The sequence below is a fragment of the Lactuca virosa genome, chromosome 4, assembly GCF_052849685.1.
Source record: "Lactuca virosa cultivar CGN04683 chromosome 4, Lactuca_virosa_CGN04683_v6, whole genome shotgun sequence".
Lineage (NCBI taxonomy): Eukaryota > Viridiplantae > Streptophyta > Magnoliopsida > Asterales > Asteraceae > Lactuca > Lactuca virosa.
Window position 1 is genome coordinate 56108277 of NC_136429.1, and position 19236 is coordinate 56127512.

At 34.0% G+C, this 19236-nt stretch overlaps 4 protein-coding genes across 7 annotated transcripts; 2 read left to right on the forward strand and 2 right to left on the reverse strand.

Moving 5' to 3' along the window:
• The first annotated feature begins 2052 nt into the window (after positions 1–2052).
• On the forward strand, positions 2053–4487 carry LOC145104479 (uncharacterized). The gene is made up of 4 exons (XM_079041718.1): positions 2053–2382; positions 2472–2655; positions 3531–3929; positions 4024–4487. Exons 1-4 carry the CDS (start codon positions 2053–2055, stop codon positions 4485–4487), a joined length of 1377 nt encoding a protein of 458 aa, XP_078897844.1.
• Positions 4488–4658: 171 nt separating this feature from the next.
• LOC145104480 (uncharacterized) lies at positions 4659–5767 on the forward strand. Its single transcript, XM_079041719.1, has 2 exons — positions 4659–5036; positions 5126–5767. Exons 1-2 carry the CDS (start codon positions 4659–4661, stop codon positions 5765–5767), a joined length of 1020 nt encoding a protein of 339 aa, XP_078897845.1.
• Positions 5768–6870: 1103 nt separating this feature from the next.
• On the reverse strand, positions 6871–9029 carry LOC145104357 (uncharacterized). The gene is made up of 6 exons (XM_079041618.1): positions 8734–9029; positions 8300–8372; positions 8110–8203; positions 7892–8029; positions 7709–7766; positions 6871–7597 (listed from the first exon to the last, which is right to left on the reverse strand). The coding sequence occupies exons 1-6, from the start codon at positions 8764–8766 to the stop codon at positions 7106–7108; spliced, it is 888 nt and encodes a 295-aa protein (XP_078897744.1). The 5' UTR covers positions 8767–9029; the 3' UTR covers positions 6871–7105.
• Positions 9030–10635: 1606 nt separating this feature from the next.
• Positions 10636–14203, reverse strand: LOC145104359 (uncharacterized). 4 transcript variants are annotated; one of them, XM_079041622.1, is made up of 8 exons: positions 13930–14203; positions 13238–13522; positions 13095–13154; positions 12807–13016; positions 12253–12332; positions 12054–12151; positions 11292–11416; positions 10636–10919 (listed from the first exon to the last, which is right to left on the reverse strand). In XM_079041622.1, exons 1-8 carry the CDS (start codon positions 14113–14115, stop codon positions 10758–10760), a joined length of 1206 nt encoding a protein of 401 aa, XP_078897748.1. In that variant the 5' UTR covers positions 14116–14203; the 3' UTR covers positions 10636–10757. The 4 variants fall into 4 exon arrangements, 3 of the variants coding, with proteins under 3 accessions (XP_078897748.1, XP_078897747.1, XP_078897746.1); XM_079041621.1 differs by having other exon boundaries at positions 10636–10913; positions 12253–12371; XM_079041620.1 differs by having other exon boundaries at positions 12253–12371; positions 13930–14202.
• Between the last annotated feature and the right edge of the window lie 5033 nt (positions 14204–19236).

Consider the following 19236-nt stretch of genomic DNA (forward strand, 5'->3'; position numbering starts at 1 on the left):
TAATCGGACAAAAATATGGTTCATGAAATATAGGCTAAATTGAAGAAGAAAAACAATTTCTAAATCCAGTTGTAGGAACAGAAGATTACGATGGTGTTGTTACTAAGAGTTATATTAATGTTGATGTTAGTACTTCTAATAATCACTTTTGGAGGTTGTTTTGTTATTAAAGGTACATATATTTCCTTACCATATATCTATTATTATGTTTTGTTAATGTTCCTCTAATGTACTTTCCTATTATGATATTGAACTTGTTCGACGGTAATATTAATTTTGATCATAATATTCATTTTGGTAATGATAATGTACTTGTAATGTTCACCAACGGCAACATAATGTAATTTCTTTTATTGTATGGTAATATACTTGTAACAGCGTAACATACTTTCCTTAACATGCATTTAGTATGGTAATGTACTTGTAACATTTATTTACTTTCCATACTTGCACTATATTCCATATAGTCATACACTGCACATTTATGCATGCATACATACATAGGCTAGATTTTATACATACACTTCATTCCATATGTATACATAACAAACCATTAGTATTACCAAAGGATTCCATCCATTTGTATATAACAAAGGAATGATCATGTTGTTTGTCGGCATTTTGATGTAAATAGAAAGTCATTAGCAACCTATTTAATCTAAACAAAATAAATGGAAAGTAGACATCAACATGTTGACAATAGATAACATAAAAAGCATTAAATCTTGGAGAAGATCATATATAAAAAAAGATTTGAGAAGATCATAGACATTGTTTACAAGAATACGATAATCACAACCTCTATGTTTTTTTTTCCAAGAATCGGTGTTGTTGTATAGACTATAGAGAGCTTGCAATGGATGAAGGTTTGGTGATTTTATCCTCCATTAAGCTTAACTTCTTCCTCCAGGCTTTTTTTTTGTCAAGGAATCTGGTAATTGCTTCATCATGCTACATTTCTGCTGCTGCAGCCAATTTTCTTGTAATTAAAATCCCAAAATACAAAAAATAACAATGTACTTTCATTATTTTAATGGTTTGATCGCTACATAAAAACTTACATGGCTAAATTGATAAAATGATGAAAGTAAAAGTGTTTTTATGTATTTCACTCTAACTAAAATATGGAAAAGACACCCTTGGTGGTGGTGGAGTGTGGGTGGGGCGGTGGGGTTATCTTAGAAATAATTTTTTATGTAAAGTTAATTAAAGAAAATAGAAAATGAATTAAATGGGATATGAATTTTATTTTATATGCATCAATGACCAATCATGCAAGATTTTGAAACCATAAGGGTTATTCATATAAAAAATGGTTATGAGCTTAAGTAGTGACTTTTTGTAAATTATAGAGACCATTGATGTAATTTTGTGGAAAAATAACACCGTAGCACAACGAACTTCGTGTTTTTGTCCGGCCATCAATGTTTTTTTTTTTTTGCGCAATAGATCATTAAAGTTGACTTTTCTTAGTCATTTACGCCACTTTGATAGGTGTGAAGCGGTCAACCCATATACTCACGGGCATTTGGTGTTGTAAAGAGAAGGTTTCCTATCATTAGAAGTACACAAGAACCTTTTTATTCTTGTGAAACACAATCAAACATTTTCTTGGCATGTTGTATTTTACATAACTTTTTGTTAGAAGAAGATCGAGACAAAAATCTTGAAAATGAGGTCCTACAGGAGATGTTAAATGAACCAAGAGAGGAAATGCGCCATAATATAAGAGAGACAAGTGAGGGTAATGCTGTGGCAGAGCGAATGAGGAACTTAATTGCAAATCAAATGTGGACTGATTACTTGCCAAATCGAAACCATGAGATAGATATGTCAATGTAGCTACTAGTTTTTATTATAGCATTTCAATTTGATTTTGTATGGATCTCTTGTGTTTGATTTGATTTTGTATGAATCATTAGTGTTTTGATTTTATTTGTGTTATTTATCTTTTGGACATGTTATTTACTCATTATTTGTACATCCTCTAAGTATGTATTTTTTATGTTATCAATGCATGGTTTGTTTATTTATGATGTTATGCGGGTCAAAATGATGAAGGAAGAACAAGTTACTAAGAAAGAACAAATAAAATGGACAGATTGGATGGATAATTGTTTTATTCAATCTATGATGACACAAGATGAGAAAGGATTAAGGATTAGTGGGAGCTTAGCGTACACCAACATGGTGGAGGAGCTTAATCAAAAGTTTGGGAAGAGTTTAACAAAAAATCATTTAAAGAATCGTTTGAAAACTTTAAAATCAGGTTTCTCGCAATGGTATGACATGTTCCGCGTAACTTCATTGAGTGGGTTCGGTTGGAATTCTGAAACACAACTAATTGAAGCGGACGAGGAAGTGTGGGCCAACCTAATTAATGTAAGTTTCTTTTATTGCATGTTACTTAGTTTGTATACATTTATGTTATTTTTCTTAACAATAATTGTATTTGGGATTGCGTGTTACAGTCAAAGCCAGAGGCAATTTCATTGAAGTCCAAAAAAATACCAAACTACAATGAAATGATAGCTTTGTTTGCGAAAGATAGGGCTTCAGGGGTGCACGCTGAAACTCCGAAAGAGAAGAATGCTCGATTGAACAGGACTGGGGATATCAAAGTAGAAACACTCTTTGTATTTCTCTATAGTTATGGTAATTTTGGTATTAAAACACAGTAATACTCATAAAAATTCTACTTAAAACTCAAAAAGAATCGGCTTTATTTGTTAACTAAAACTCAGAACATATACATACATAATATACTAGCTAATAGTATAATTACATATATACCATTTGATATGATTGCCATGTATCAAGATATATAGCTATGGAGATGATCAAACAACCAATCCCATATGTACAAGATTGAAGAAGATTGAGTTGCTCTATTGTCCGTCCTCATGATGTACATTGTCTAATGTAATCAAAAGATTCTTTGGTATCTAATTTATTTGCTTTTAAATAGTAAAATTAAATTGGATGATGTTCTTATGTTGTCCTGTAATGGTTCTGTAACTCTGTTTAGATATAGAGTTAGTTATCACAATTTAGAACCATTGCACTGTAATAAATACTAAAAAATCAAGCCATAGGCTCCTTAACCAATCCTAGTTGTTAAATATCTCTATAACCTATAAAACAAGACTCACAGTTTAATAATTTTCATAAAATAGGTAACGATGGATTGACCTACAAACACCTGCTCAATTTCTCAGAGTCAGGCAAAGACAAGTAATTCATCTGACTTGCTTGTTGATGGCCATTTTGACACATCGTGCCTTTGCCAACACAAACCGTTCCAAATTACCTTCTAGAAAACTTATTTTAAAGCGACGACGTATACGTGAACGGTTGCTACACGACCTTTCAAATGGTGGACAATGTCGTGAACTTATCCGTATGAGTGAGCAGGCTTTTAAGAAATTGTGCACTATCTTACAACAAGTTGGTGGTCTTTGAGCTACTCAACGCATGTCCGTTGAAGAGCATGTTGCAAGATTTTTGCACATTGTTGGCAATGATTTTAGAAATCGATTTGTGTCTTGGCTATACCGTCGCTCTAAATCCACTACAAGTAGGTGCTTCCATAGAGTTCTCCGAGCAATTATATCGCTGGAAAGTCATTATATTCAACAACCAAAAGGTGACGTTGTACAAAAAGAAATTCAAGAAAAAAAAACGATTTTATCCTTACTTCAAGAATTGTATAGGTGCAATTGACGGGACACATGTTCGTGTCAAAGTACCTAACAAAGATGCCCCTAGATATCGTGGTCGCAAGGGATACCCTACGATAAATGTCTTAGCTGCTTGTACGTTTGATTTAAAGTTTACGTACATTTTAAGTGGTTGGGAGGGTACAGCATCAGACTCAAGGATGCTAAAGAATGCACTCACTAGAGAAGATAAACTATTAATTCCAAAGGGTAAATTTTTAATACCAAAATTACTCTTATGTGTAATCTAACTTTTAATACATAACTAATTACAACTTATTTGTAGGCTGATACTATTTGGTAGATGCTGGTTTGCCTCATACAACTACACTAATGGCACCATATCGCAGTGTCAGATATCATTTGAAGGAGTATTCTGCTCGGGCCCTTGAGAATGCAAAAGAGTTGTTTAATCTCCGCCATGCTTCATTACGTAACGCTATAGAACGGGCATTTGGTGTTCTAAAGAGAAGGTTTCCTATCATTAGAAGTACACAAGAAACTTTTTATTCTTGTGAAACACAATCAGACATTTTCTTGGCATGTTGTATTTTACATAACTTTTTGTTAGAAGAAGATCAAGACAAAAATCTTGAAGATGAGGTCCTACAGGAGATGTTAAATGAACCAAGAGAGGAAATGCGCCATAATATAAGAGAGACAAGTGAGGGTAATGCTGTGGCAGAGCGAATGAGGAACTTAATTGCAAATCAAATGTGGACTGATTACTTGCCAAATCGAAACCATGAGATAGATATGTCAATGTAGCTACTAGTTTTTATTATAACATTTCAATTTGATTTTGTATGGATCTCTTGTGTTTGACTTGATTTTGTATGAATCGTTAGTGTTTTGACTTTATTTGTGTTATTTATCTTTTGGACATGTTATTTACTCATTATTTGTACATCCTCTAAGTATGTATTTTTTATGTTATCAATGCATGGTTTGTTTATTTATGATGTTATGCGGGTCAAAATGATGAAGGAAGAACAAGTTACTAAGAAAGAACAAATAAAATGGACAGATTGGATGGATAATTGTTTTATTCAATCTATGATGACACAAGATGAGAAAGGATTAAGGATTAGTGGGAGCTTCATCCCACAAGCGTACACCAACATGGTGGAGGAGCTTAATCAAAAGTTTGGGAAGAGTTTAACAAAAAATCATTTAAAGAATCGTTTGAAAACTTTAAAATCAGGTTTCTCACAATGGTATGACATGTTCCGCGTAACTTCATTGAGTGGGTTCGGTTGGAATTCTGAAACACAACTAATTGAAGCGGACGAGGAAGTGTGGGCCAACCTAATTAATGTAAGTTTCTTTTATTGCATGTTACTTAGTTTGTATACATTTATGTTATTTTTCTTAACAATAATTGTATTTGGGATTGCGTGTTACAGTCAAAGCCAGAGGCAATTTCATTGAAGTCCAAAAAAATACCAAACTACAATGAAATGATAGCTTTGTTTGCGAAAGATAGGGCTTCAGGGGTGCACGCTGAAACTCCGAAAGAGAAGAATGCTCGATTGAACAGGACTGGGGATATCAAAGTAGAAACAATTGAAGTAGTGGATCAGTTACTAGCAAGCAATGACATAACACTTGAGAAACAACAAAAAAATAATGAAGATGATGATGATGATGGTCTTGATGATATTCAAGTGTTATCTCCTACATGCTTTTCACCGGTGCAAAATTCAAGTTCTAAGAAGTACAAAAGTAAAAAAAGGAAACATGAAATTGAAGATGAAGATGAACTTGAAGCTGAACCTGAATCGTTTGAAAAGGTTATTATGAGTGCAGTTAAAGATGTGGCTTCTGCTATGAGGGAGGGTAACAAAATCTTCAAAAACTCTCATCATCGGGTTTATACCGGTGATGAAATTTATAAAGAGTTAGAGCCAATGGATTTGGAACCCGATGAATTAGCAGAAGCTCTCATGTTTTTGTCGCGAAATCAATCTGATGCGGGGACATTATTTAGAGTTCCATTTAAAATACGAAAAAGTTTGCTGAAAAAAATGATGGGGGCAAGTAAATGACTTACTTAGGATGATAGTTTTTTGATTTTTTATCAGTTTGACTTCATACTTTTTGGTTTTTGGTTTGAGTTCATACATTGGAATTTGTTTGATTATTCTTGCGTTGACTTTAAATTGGTTTCTTATGAATTTGTTTGATTATTCATACATTTATGTTTTTTTTTTGTTTGGGTTTATTGACTTCTCTTTCACTTTATATTGGTTTTGTTTGAAAAAGTTATACAAATGAACATACTAGAATTGTGATTAATAATGAATTATGTATTAATGATTTTTGTATAAATAATCATGTGAAAAAAATAATTAAAGAAGTCGAGATGTAGGCAATAGTTGGCAAAAAAAAATAGTTTAGGCATAATTTTGTTTTTCAAGAGAATCGTGTGGTATATATTTGAAATTATGGAAAAATTGTGACAATGGTATAATTGTCCACTTTTAGTTTTCATTTCTTTTCCTTCCAACTCGGGAACACAAAGAAAAATAATTTTCCTTTCCTTTCTCTCGAACTCGGGAACAGAAAAATACATTTTACTTTCGTTTCCATTCTTTTCTTTTCTCTCCACATTTCTCTTCTTTTCTTTTCTTTCCTTTAAATGAAACTCCGAAACAGGGTACAAAGCTTGCACCGTCTTTCTTCTTTGGTTTTTGTTTCAAAGACCAAAGTTTTTCCTTATGATACCCATCTGACATTTCATATCCTTCCATTCAAAAACTCGCCGAAGAGAAAGGATTTTAAAAAACAAGGTAAGCTACCGTTAGGGTTTCTAAATTTAAGGTTTTGTACATAAAACCCTAATTTAACCGATGCAAATTAGGGTTTTCTACAAAAATGTTTAAATTAACCGATGCATATCAATGTTAATAAGCTCACCATAGAGTTAGGGCAAATCCATAAACGTCCTAGTGGATTTGAGAAGCTTCATGACGTTCGTTTAAAACGTTTGAACCCACATCCGCATCTGGCATCCATGACATTGTTCTGAAGTTGAAGTCTCGAGTTTGAAGACGACATTGTGGTATTTTATGATTGGAGCTGAACAAGGTTTACCTTATGATTCATTTACCATTTCTTCGATAAATCAATCTACTAATAACACAGAAAGTTGTTGACAGATTTACCATTTCATATCTGAATGCTTCAAGCAATCAATCATTCATATAATACTTACTACCTACTAGCTACAAGCTACATGGGTACTGTAAGGGCCTTCTGATCCAAAATACAACAATGGATAAATGCCCTTTCAATACACCAACATGGATAAAAAAAAACAAACAGAGAATTAAGTGTAAACATTTATATATAATAAACATATGTAAATTTTGGTATTCTACCAGTTATTCTTCATCATAGTCTTCATCTTCCTCATCCAACCTTGAGTTAATTTGTCCTAGATTTCCAGTGTCAATCACCATCCTGTCCATTTCTGAAAGCGACCCCCCAAGATAATCTTCGTTTTTAACTTCAACCGCCTCTGAACCACCATCTCCACCACCACCACCAGCAGGAACTGAATCTGGCGGTGGTGGTGGCTGCTGCAGCTGTGGCGGTGGTGGTGCTCCTCCGTCTAACCCATCGGATGCTTTCTCCATGTTCTCATCAACCCCAGCATTCAAATCAAAGTCCCGACCACCATCACTGATCGCGGTGGCAGTAGCGGTGGCGGCGGCGGTGGTGGTGGAGGTTGGTGGAATCAATGGCGTGCAGGATTCGAGTTCAATATCTGTTTGGGGAGCCTCTCTATCTGCTGAGCTTCTCCCCCGGCCCCTGCCCCTTCCTCTACCCCGCCCTCTGCCCCTACCATTGCTGCCCGTTTGCCTTGCTTCATTCTAAAACAAAATGAGTGAAACATTTCAAATTAAATATTAAATAAATAGATACGAAAAGGGTATATACAATTACAAATTATGGAAAAAAGAAGAAGGGAGTTTTAGTTTTACCATCCTGTTTCTTTTCAACTCTTCATCACTTTCATTTGTTTCATCAGCAGCAATTTTCCTATGAAAAGAAAAATCAAACTTCATATTTAATTATTTAACAGTTTAGTTATAGTAATCAGTATTTCCATTGGCAATTTGGCACTGAATAAATAATCTGAAAATGTATTTAAGAAAGTAACTTACTTCCTCTTTACCATGGTACGATCATCACCAGAACCAACAGCACCACCAGCAGCAGCATCAGAATGGCCATAGTCAGGGACCTTGCTCACAACTTCCCTCAGAAAATCAAATACATTGTAGCTTTGTACACAGTGCTTTCTGAACTCAACAAATCCATGTGTTTTTAACAAGGTAATTTAACAGAAAACTGAATTTTAAGAAATGGAAGGAGGACTTACAAATGCAGTGAATTAACAGTTTTTGCACCTCTGCGTAGAGTTATATCATATGTTCTATCACAAAGATCTTGCAGAAACAATTCCAAAGCTTTGGCTGAATAAATAATATTACAAAACATAACATTTAAGAAGCAAGAACAATGTCTGTGGCTAATATTGAAGCTAATAAAAGGTTATACTAGAAACTTACAAACTAAAACTGGAACAGCCATGGCGATTTTTCCAACATCTTCATCAGCTTGCATTATCTTTTTGATCCGAGCCTGCAGCATATAATATAATCACTCTAAAATATCATATTCCATCATGCAAATTACTTAACGAAACCAATTGATTTTCAGATGTTAATTTACACCAACAACAATATTCCCTTCGTGCTAGGTCATTTTTTTTTCTTAAGAAGACTGTGAATCCATATCAATTTTGACGTTAAAAACATGTCAAAAGCAACAATTATGATTAGGATATCAGTAATCCCAAAGCGAAGTAAAGATCTTCCATAGGAATAAGCTACGATTATAGCATCTTCAATACCACACCTACTACAAATACCGGACACCTAATTACCTAAACCGTATGCTTATCATTTGTAATGGCATAAAACATGGAAAGAGGAAAACTTACAGCAGGGAAACGCGTATCGAGCTTCTTCTTCATGGCGTTGATACACCAACAAATACAATTTGAATAATTAACTTAAGAGGAAAATCAACAAAAGAGGGCGTCAGACGAGATCTGATGTCTACGAATCACAGCGGCGGAGAACTATCGGCGTTGCAGATCTGCTTCGTAATTTGGATCAGCTTCGAGTAAACACATCTAGTAATTTCACAAATCCGTAAAGGCTAGACTTTGGAGAACATAGAAAAAGGTATAGAGAAAAAGATGTTTTTAGGGGTGTCTGGCAGTCTGGGATTGGTTTTTGAAGTTTGAACTCTAAAAGCGTTTAATATTTGTCTATGATGCGAAATTTTTTTTTTTAAAAAAATGCTTGAATTGGCTTTTAAAATTTAAACCAATAAGTTAATAAGTTATTTTGAAAAACAATCTCAAACACCTTTTACATTAAATTTTATTTTTATTTTAAAATATATTTAAATTTCTAAAAATAACTTTTGAACTTTATGTTATATTTCATAATAAAAAATTGATTACAGTTACCAACAATCTAATTAATTTTTATTATAATCTTATTACATATTTAGATATATCTCTTATAATATAAATTGACTTGATATACAATTTTCCTACATTCAATTTGCTTTTTTGCATGTTAATTTGATTTCTTACTACTTATACAAAGATTGACAACATGACAATTGCATTTTTATTTGTAAGATGAGACAAATCGGAGTCATGATTATTTTACGTTTTGCAAAATCATTAATGTAATATTATATGAGGATTGGAAGATCCTATAAAAATGAACTAGTTTTCAAATTTGCTCGCAATGTCACTACGATGTATAACTTCATATTGATTAAGACGTCAATGATGAAATAAATGATTAAGGCATCAATGTAATATTATATCAAATGAAGTTTTGATGCTTTATGAGGTTTCTTCGATCTAGAATATATGATTTTCAAGTTGAATGCACAAAATTTTAAGGTTCAAAAATGAACATTTTTTAAACACTGCATGAGTTTTTATATAGCAAAATGGTGAATTTTATAGGGGTTTAGAAGACTAATGACTTGAATATTTAACAAATAAATACTAAGATGTGAGATTAGATTGGGTATGATCCTAAAATCCTAGTTGAGATCCTAAGATCTCAATACGAATCTGTTTCATAGATGGTTGTATTGTAAATGGAGTCATTTTTTTTTTTCTTCTCGATTTATCCCAACTATTTTTGTTGTATTTAAACTTATAATGTGTCATAAACTTGTTAAATAAACACAAATTGTCTTTGTTTATGATATTTTTATTGAAATGATGACATGTCATTTTTTTGGTCAATGTGATGCTTAAGTAGTTAAGTGGCACTTTAGTCATCAATATAGTCAAAATTATAATTTTTTTGCACAAAAAACATTTCAATCTTTTTCTCCATCAGCTTTATAAATTCAACTAACATGAATTGAAATGTTCAAGTGATTAAGTGTTTTGTGGTGTTGTTGTGAAATGTTCGATTGCATGACCATGGACTACACATGAAGCGGATTTATGAGTTGCCCTAATTTTTAGGTAAAATGTACATTCAACCGATACATTTAAGAGTTAAGATTAATTGTTTAATATTTTTTTTTGTTTATTTGCATGATTCATGCAAAGAGTTGTAATTTCTTCAAGTGGATTGACCCACCCCTTCAAACTTAATGATACAAAGATATGGTTCATGAAATATATGCTAAGTTGAAGAAAAAAACAATTTCCAAAACCAGTTTGATGAATGGAAGACAACATTATGATGGTGTTGTTACTAAGAGTTATATTAGTGTTGATGTTAATGCTTCTAACAATCGCTTTTGGATGTTGTTTTGTTATTAAAGGTGCATATATTTCCTTGCCAAAGAAGAATTGATAAAAGGCTCTTATGTATGAACAACATCAAACAAAAAAAAAGTTGATAAGAGACTATATCATATATATTATCTACAAGAATACGATAATCACAACATCTTTTTTTTTTTTTTTTTTTTTTACCAAGGATCAGTGTTGTTATATAGAGAGCTTGCAATGGATGAAGGTCTAGTAGCCATTTTGTCCTCCATTAATATAAGGTTAAGACGTATGATTAACTTCTCTAAAGCTTCTTCCTCTAGTTTTTTGTTCAAGGAATCTGGTAATTGCTTCATCTGCTTCTGCAACCAACTTTCTTGTAATTAAAACCCCAAAATAACAATCTACTTTCTTTATTTTAGTGGTTACAAAAACACTAAAATACAGAAAATGCTATGAAAGCCCTGATATTTTCCTCCTCTTTCCAAAAAAAGCCATTATTGTAAAAAGTTTTCCATGATATGGCACCATTTCAGATTTTGTAACTTGAAAGCTGTTTGGGATTTATGAAGTTTCCAGAAGTGCCATTATTTAAAATTTCAAATGCCTTTCATGGAAAAGTCAACAAATGACAAGATGGTTTTTATGAGAAACTTTTTTTTTTTTTTTTTTTTTGGAAAAATGAGGGAAAATATAAGGGGTTTTGTAGGAATTTGATTTGGTGTAGGGTGTACCTGTGAATCCTTATATAAGTGTAGGTATTGCAAGGATTCCTTGTAAAATCCACAGTGATAAAGGAGAGCACCATAATCTCTTAGTTCCATACAATCAGCTTCAAGAATAATAAGCCGCTCACATGCTGTTCAAGAAAAAAAAAATCACACTATTATAAATACGTATCAAACGTTTCTTTTAACAATTACATATTTAACTCCATCTATTTTTAAAAAAATTATAAAGACACCTCATTGGATTTATCGTTTTTGGACACATGTCATAGTTAATATTGATCAAGTATGTAGTTTTAATAAACAGAAGACGATAAAAATTGTTCAAATCCATTTTCTATTTTTAAAGAAAACAGACCATGTAGTGAAATATAACAAAGTAAAATATGAATATGGTGGTCAAAAAGGAAAATTATATTGAGATGAGGGGGTAACATGTAATAACACAGTAGAAGATTAAGAGGTTGAAGAAAATACCAAAATATGCTTTAACTCCAATGGTATTAAGCTCAACAAAGACTTATTGAAATAGTAATAACTAATAAGCTACTCCAATTAGAGATGCTGTAATAAATAAAATATAGAATAGTGTTAAAATTCTTGTATCTATATATAATTTAAAAAGCTATATGAAACTTCATTCTACTCCTACAAGCCAACCAAACATGATAATGGAATGTAATGACTCATTCCATTCCATTCCATCCAGCCATATAGTTCAAATTTTAGAATTGGAATTTGACATGAATTCATCAAAAAAGTACATACCAGAGAGTGCACGCCTTATATCCCCAAACCGAACACTTGTCCAAACACCACGTTCTAATCTATGCCTTGCAGCCTTTGCAGATGCAACCTCCAATCCACTGTAAAATGTAAATACACCCAAAATAAAGTTGATGATTCATGATGAAATATTTGTTCATCTATTATCTAAGAGAAAGAGTATCAGGAGTTAAAAAGGGACCTTTTGTCAATATATGCTGATCTATCAGAGCAGTTAGCAGCCTCTGCTGCTCTTAGAAATGGGCTTTTACTTTGGTCAACCTGAAAAGGCCAAAAAGCATGCTTCAACTCTCTCAAAATCTGCATAAAAGATTAACAATTTATATGAATAATAATAGAGATGTAGTATGGCTGACTTCCCAAATCAACAAAAAGACTGCTGTACTAAATTACTAATACTCTAATAGTAATATGCATAAATTTTCTAGTTAATCAAAAGTGTAATAAAGGTTAGTGTACATACATTGGCAACTCTTTCATGTCAAGACTCAAGACTATGCTTACATACATTGCCCCCTACATCTAATATAAAAACTCATCAAAAATATATTTACACATTTTCTTCTACTTAACCAATATGATAAATAAGTTTAAAAAAAAAAAAAAAAAAAAGCAGTGAAAAAGTCAGAGTTCCATACACTAATTACACCATTGATATACTTGGTTGCAAGTGCAGAAGTAACACTAGTAGATGAACCTGCAAGTGAATATCTCAACAAAAAAGACAGAAGCCACCTTCAGTAACAGTGATTCAGTTGTCATGATATGTTGATGATCAGACTCTGTACTTCTCTGTTTCAGATAGCCTCTAGGAGAACCATAAGAATCATTTGGTGAAGATATTTCAACATCAAAATTCACAAGACCCCACATACGAAGCATCTTCAAGATCTCAGAATATATCAATGAAAGCATACACATTGACCCCACACGATGAGTCAAAACCTGATCACAAAACAATACTTTAGTCGTCCTGTAGATATAAATAGTAAAAGGTTTCATACAAGTCTTCTTAGTTCTTACTGAATGAAGATAAACTGCTCGTTGCTCCAATTGATTCCTTGAGTTGCTCCTCCGAAAGCCCTAAATAAAAATCAAAAATTGTACTAAGCTGGATTTATAAAGAAAAGAAATAATTTACTTTCAGCATGAATTGATGGATATACCTTGTCAACATACATGTATCTCTCTAGGCACTCGAGGAAATTATCAGGAGATGATCTAAATGATGAACTATAGCGTGAGCAGTAATCCATAGAAAGATCATCTAATCTGTCTATAAAAGCATCCACAGGAAGTGGTACAGAAGAGTGAGAGATGAGTGAATCATCTTCTGCTGCTATGTAAAGAGCTGTTTTCCCTAAGTCTACCCCTCTATTGATGATTATGCTTGTTTCCCTCTCTATTTCAGACAACTTCTGAATTTGTGAGCAGAAACCCTCTCTTGCTTCCTGTTGGATATACATCGCATTCAGACAATTCTCTATTCCCGAGTAACCAAATGAATGTAACAGATCCTCATTAATACTCATCACATCATAAAATCAATCATATATTTGATTTTGACTATTGAGAATCCAACCTAGAACTTCTGCAACCCTTATGAACTTAGTTAAGACATTAACAATCTTTGCTAATTTGTATCGAATTCAAGTTTGTAAAAAATGACTTTTGATCGAAAATTGCTACCTATCAGGGTACAGAACACTGTTAACGATTAACAGAGCCCATACGAACAAAATTTTCAAACATATACTAACAAAATGAAAAGAAATTCAAGCCAAATGATGTGAAGGAGTATTTATATAGTATAAGAAAACAATGGGAATAAAAGATTGAATTGATAGAAAAGAAATACCCTAACATAGGTAGTGTTGAATCCAGCAGAATCGAGCGCCTCATGGAGAACAAATTTAAGGTCTTTTGGTGCTCTGAAGTGAGATCGGCACACACAAGTTGCCAGAGAAGGCGACGATGTTGAGAATTCCGATGAGGAAGGAAGAAAGGTACCCAGAATCCATGGCGAAACTAATCCTCCAGTCATTTGTTACTGTGCGATGAAACTGTTAGAATACAAAATACTGTTGATCACTTGTTTGGCTGATTGGTTCCCAGGGGATTACCATTCAATGTCATTACAACAAATATTATAATCAAAACAATTAAAAATATCTCAAATCAATTTTTTTATAAAGAAATATATGATAATTTTTAAAAATATTCAATTACTTAAAACCAAAGAGTCTTATAACGTTATCAGGATTTGACGGATAGGTATCCCTCAGTCAGATGTTGAGGATTTTAGTGTTGTTGTAGACGAAATATATAGATTTAATAGTAGAATAATGTATATGTATAAACCGTTCTAAAAAAATTACTTAAAAAGAAAAACTTTAGCTTATTAAGAACTGTTTTTTTTATTTAAACATATATTTATTATTTTTAAATTTATGATGTTAACAAAAAATATTATCTTTAAATGTTGATTACTTGATTTTACATGAGTTTATCTAAATATATTTTACTAACCCTTTTAACATGTAGATTGTCTATACATATAAGGTTGTGGGGAGTGGTTACAGTTAAGCCACCGGAAAAGGGCTGTCAACTCGGCGCTACATCAGCTCCACCAACTCACTAGACATTAGAAATGGTTACCACTTCACAGTATTCATTTTTTTTAATTTTTTTTATCTTTTTTATGATTAAATTAAATAAAAAAACTTAATTTAAAACATAATCAAATATTTTACATTAATTAAAATCACATTACATTAATTAAAAAACATAGAAAATTAAACCTAAAAAATAAAAAATAAATTACTAAAAAAACATAGAAAATTAAACCTAAATTACTAAAAAAACATAGAAAATTAAACCTAAATTACTAAAAAAAAAACATAGAATCTAGTTGCGATATTTTTCGAGAACTTTTTGTTGGATTTTTAAAAACGTGCTTAAATTTTCCGGGTTGAGATCCGGTTGCGGCTTATTGTTTAAAATTTGAAGATCGGTGAGTGTCATTTTTTGCCGACGAGCTTCCACCGTTGATTCAATTTTTTTCTAAAAAACTTAGAGTTTTGTCTATTTTATCTGCTAGTATGTCCTCGTTGGTTGATTTTCCGCTTGAAGACGCCCCCTTTCTCGGTTTGTCCCTTCCTGGTGGTCGACGAAGTTGGACGTCCGGTAGACCCTCCCCCTCGGTGGTGTCGAACTCATCATTGCGATCGAGGCTAACACCAATGTCCGACTTGGAAGTTCTTGCCCTTTTGTTGGAGCCGGTGGTAGATCCCGAATGCCACGTATCAAGATAAAGGACCCATTTTGGACCATTACGACAAACTTCCCACGCTTTTTGGTTGCCGAATGGTATACCATTGTTGGTAATTTTGTATTGGTACAACGTGGTGGCTAAAATGTTGAAATCGTTGCTACCACTTCGATGCATATTTTTAAGATTGTCAAATACGCCGTTAAATTTGGTGCAAGCCGCTCGAAGGTCACGCCATTTTGCATTGACCGCGTCGTATGTCGGGTTCGTTTTCCTTCCTAATAACGCGTGGAAGTGGTCTAAAACACGATTCCGAAAACTTTGACCCGTTTGCGCGTTGCCGACATCCTCGTCTTGTGATATGAAAATCAAGTTTTACCTTAGGCTTCCTTCTCCTCTTCGGTCCATTGGGTAGTTTTTTTTTGGATCTTTTGATTTTTTTTTGCCTTCTACGATTTGGTTGTGTTTCTTCAACCCGTTCGTCGCCGTCATTGTCAAGATTTATAGGTTGGGATTGAGATAATGGAACTTGAGATAGTTGTGAAGGTTGTGCGTGAAATTGTTGACGTTGAGAAGTTTGGGGTTGAAATTGCGGAGAAGGTTGTTGTTGAAATGCTTGAAATTGGGGTTGATTGAATTGTGGTGGTGGTTGTTGTTGGTAGTAGTGTAGGTGGTATGAAAGATTGGTGAATAGAGGTTGTTGTTGGATTGGAGATGTTATCAATTGCATGTAACTAAGATTTGCTAATGGATCATTTGGAGTGTTTGGGTGCTTTGATTTGGATCCACAGGTAGAAGATAAAAAAATATATGATAAGAGAGTGTTTTTTGTAGTGTAAAATGTTAGTAAAATAGTGAGTATTTATAGTTGTAATTGATAGGTTTTTAAATTGAAAAAAGATATTTCTTAATGTGTAACGGTAAGAATTTGGTCAAAATGACCGTTACCAACTTTACCCTTTTCCCATTGGTCGTCTTCTTCCGTCTTCGGACTCACGCCACAGCCAGAGCACCGCCCCTAGGGGCGGTGTTCACGTGTCTCCACCGGTTCCAAGTCAGCATCACACGTCTTCTTCTATGTCCACTCCGGACAGCCTAATTAGGTTGAGTGGTGCCATGACAAATAAGAAGAGAGAAGTGACAAGAAATGAGAAAAAGGACAAGTGAGGGAAAATGACAAGGGAGTCGTGGAGGATCGGCCAAGGGAAAAGGATGGTGTTTGCTATGCCATGCAAGCTCTAACTCAGAGGGTGTTTGAGATTTCATTTTGAAACTCAAAATATTTTTAGACAATATGACTTATTGACTTATGGTTGTAGGAAAATGAGTTTTAAAAATAAGTTTTGATTAGCTTTTGTGGTGGGAAATGACAATAAGTCAGTAAGTTAATTTTTAAAAAATGTTTGTCTTAAATTTTACATCTTTTAATGGGTATTTTACTTTTACAACCCAAAAAGTCATAAGAAGTTTTGAAAAATTAGAAATCATACTTTTGTTGAAATCTTCTTTTTAAATGGTTGATGAAAAGTTATTTTAAAAGTCTTTTTTTCATATTGTCAAACACTTTTTTTGACTTATTGACTTTTTTAAAAAGTCAATAAATCAATACGTTGTTTTTAAATGAAATCTCAAACACCCTTTCAGTTTTGTCGAGCTTCGTGCTCCCTTTACCCTTAGACATAACTAAGTACTTTTATATAATAGTTTTTGTTGTAGTAACCAGGGGTGACGAATGATGAAGTAACTAGGGGTGTGACAAGTGATGACATAACACGGAAAAAATACACGATATGAAACGAAAATGGGACGAAACTAAAATTCGAGTTCATGTTCGTGTCAAGTGTAAAAACATTGTTCCATGTCGTGTCGTGTTCGTGTTCAAAATTCGGCACGAAATTGGCACGATTTAGCATTTGCTTGTCGTGTTTTTCGTGTTATGTATGATTAAGTATTAATTAAATAAACTAATTATTATTTTTGTCGTGTCGTGTCGTGTTGTCGTTTTTAAATGGTTCATTTTTGTGTTAGTTAAAAAACACGACATTGTGTCGTGTTCGTGTTACATAAAACATTATCATTATGTTGTGTCGTGTCAGATAAAAACATGACACGATTGTCTGATTTATCACCCCTAATAGTAACGTTGTATTTGTTTGTTGTTTGTCAAGCTTCCTTTTTGAACATCATATATCCTCTAATTTTGACTTAGTTTGAAAAAAAAAACTTTATTCGATAAAACATCTAAGTTTCTTTGAACATTGGGATAATGTTTTCGTGGCCATTGAGTTTTTAAATACTTGTCCAGGTAACATATTTTATCATAAAAAATGATTTTTTTTACTTTCTTTTTCAGTCTTCTTGAAACTGCATGATGTGAGTACTATGTTTTATGGTCCCACTCCTGTTTGTGGCCATTTACATGGATCTTATAGTCTAATTCACTTCATGATCCTCTCTTACTTTATAATCTTTTGGACCCTACATAGTCCAATATTATAAGGGATCCCCAACCAATCTAACTTGATCAACGACAGCACTGTCTAAAAGTGTGGGCAATAGGGACGACTATCCAGGGCCCATCTTTTAAAAGAACCCAAAAATTTTATGGAATATATATATATATATATATATATATATATATATATATATATATATATATATATATATATACATGGTCCATTAGCATGGCCTAGACTGCTCTAGCGTGCCAGCCTGGCCTGGCGTGCTCCTGCCAGCCCTGTCTGACACTCCCATGCCAGCCTTGCTGGAGACTCTCCTGTCGGCCCGGCCCGATGCTCCCTTGCCTAGAGCCCCTTTGCCAGCCTTTCCTAGTGCGCGCCCGTCAGCCTTGCCTGGGGCGCGCTCGCCAGCCCTGCCCGGCGCCTCCGGGCGGCCTTGCCCAGCTCCTTGTTTGCTTGGCCTGAATTAGGCTGGCCCAAGGCCTGACCTAATTCCCATTGACCTAATTGTCCCCTATAAATAGAACAGTGTCTCCTCCTTGGAGGAGGACTCTTCCCCAAGTGGCTCAGCCGCCACTAGACTTCCCCCATGGCTCAGCCTCCACACTATACTCCGGCCGGGTGGCTCAGCCGCCACCCGCCGCCGTCAGCCACCATACACCACCACCGGCACCAAGGTGGTTCTCTCTAGCTAAAGAGAACCATCTCAGATCTACCAGATGATCTAATTTGACCGTCGGAGCCCGCTCCCGGTGCACAGTCCCTGGGGCGGCTCTAACGGCCTTGTCTGTTGTGACCTTGCAGATCCGTCTCCGGCGTAGAAGCACATCCTCAGAGCAGGTGGTCAGAGCCGATGTCGCATCATTTTTGGCGCCATCCCGGACTCGAACGAGCAGCCATCATCTCGTTCTTGCCCAGATCTACTCAGATCTGTTGTTTCAGCTCAGGTTTTCCTCAGATATGTTCATTTCTAGCACCATTTGGTTCAGATCCGTTTAGCTTTTGCCAAGATCTGTTCCATTCGATTTGGTTCTTGACAAGATCTTTTCAGATCTATTTAACCATCGTTCAGATCTCTTGATTTGTCCATTTTTTTCCTTGAGGTCTTTTGATCTGTTTACCTTTTTTCGTTTAGATCTTTAGATCTGTTGAGTTTTTGCTCAGATCGTTAGATCTACTTCGTTTTTGCTCAGATATCTAAATATGTCTTGTTTTAGTTTATTTGAGCAATTCTCAAGTTAAAAGATTTTATCAGATCCATCTTTTGGTTTATATTTTGATGGATTATTCAGAGAGTTGGGGAGAAAAGAGGTTTTCATGAGTTTTTCCCCATCTTTGCTCATATTTTCGAATTTTATTCAGCAAATTGAAGAACAAACAATATTTTACAAGTCTTTACCTCTTTTGCTTGTTCATTTTCAAGAAAATCGGTTTT

What these genes read in the sequence shown, in the direction of transcription:
- LOC145104479 (XM_079041718.1), top strand. Translation starts at nt 2,053, where the DNA reads ATGATGAAGGAAGAACAAGTTACTAAGAAAGAACAAATAAAATGGACA. An exon ending in TGTGGGCCAACCTAATTAAT is followed by an intron (nt 2,383 to 2,471) that starts GTAAGTTTCTTT and finishes TGCGTGTTACAG; the next exon opens with TCAAAGCCAGAGGCAATTTC. An exon ending in TGTATTTCTCTATAGTTATG is followed by an intron (nt 2,656 to 3,530) that starts GTAATTTTGGTA and finishes CAATGATTTTAG; the next exon opens with AAATCGATTTGTGTCTTGGC.
- LOC145104480 (XM_079041719.1), top strand. Translation starts at nt 4,659, where the DNA reads ATGCATGGTTTGTTTATTTATGATGTTATGCGGGTCAAAATGATGAAG. An exon ending in TGTGGGCCAACCTAATTAAT is followed by an intron (nt 5,037 to 5,125) that starts GTAAGTTTCTTT and finishes TGCGTGTTACAG; the next exon opens with TCAAAGCCAGAGGCAATTTC.
- LOC145104357 (XM_079041618.1), bottom strand. Translation starts at nt 8,766, where the DNA reads ATGAAGAAGAAGCTCGATACGCGTTTCCCTGCT. An exon ending in TCGATACGCGTTTCCCTGCT is followed by an intron (nt 8,373 to 8,733) that starts GTAAGTTTTCCT and finishes TATATGCTGCAG; the next exon opens with GCTCGGATCAAAAAGATAAT. An exon ending in AGTTGAAAAGAAACAGGATG is followed by an intron (nt 7,598 to 7,708) that starts GTAAAACTAAAA and finishes ATTTTGTTTTAG; the next exon opens with AATGAAGCAAGGCAAACGGG.
- LOC145104359 (XM_079041620.1), bottom strand. Translation starts at nt 14,115, where the DNA reads ATGACTGGAGGATTAGTTTCGCCATGGATTCTGGGTACCTTTCTTCCT. An exon ending in TCAACACTACCTATGTTAGG is followed by an intron (nt 13,523 to 13,929) that starts GTATTTCTTTTC and finishes TATATCCAACAG; the next exon opens with GAAGCAAGAGAGGGTTTCTG. An exon ending in GAGCAGTTTATCTTCATTCA is followed by an intron (nt 13,017 to 13,094) that starts GTAAGAACTAAG and finishes TTTTGTGATCAG; the next exon opens with GTTTTGACTCATCGTGTGGG.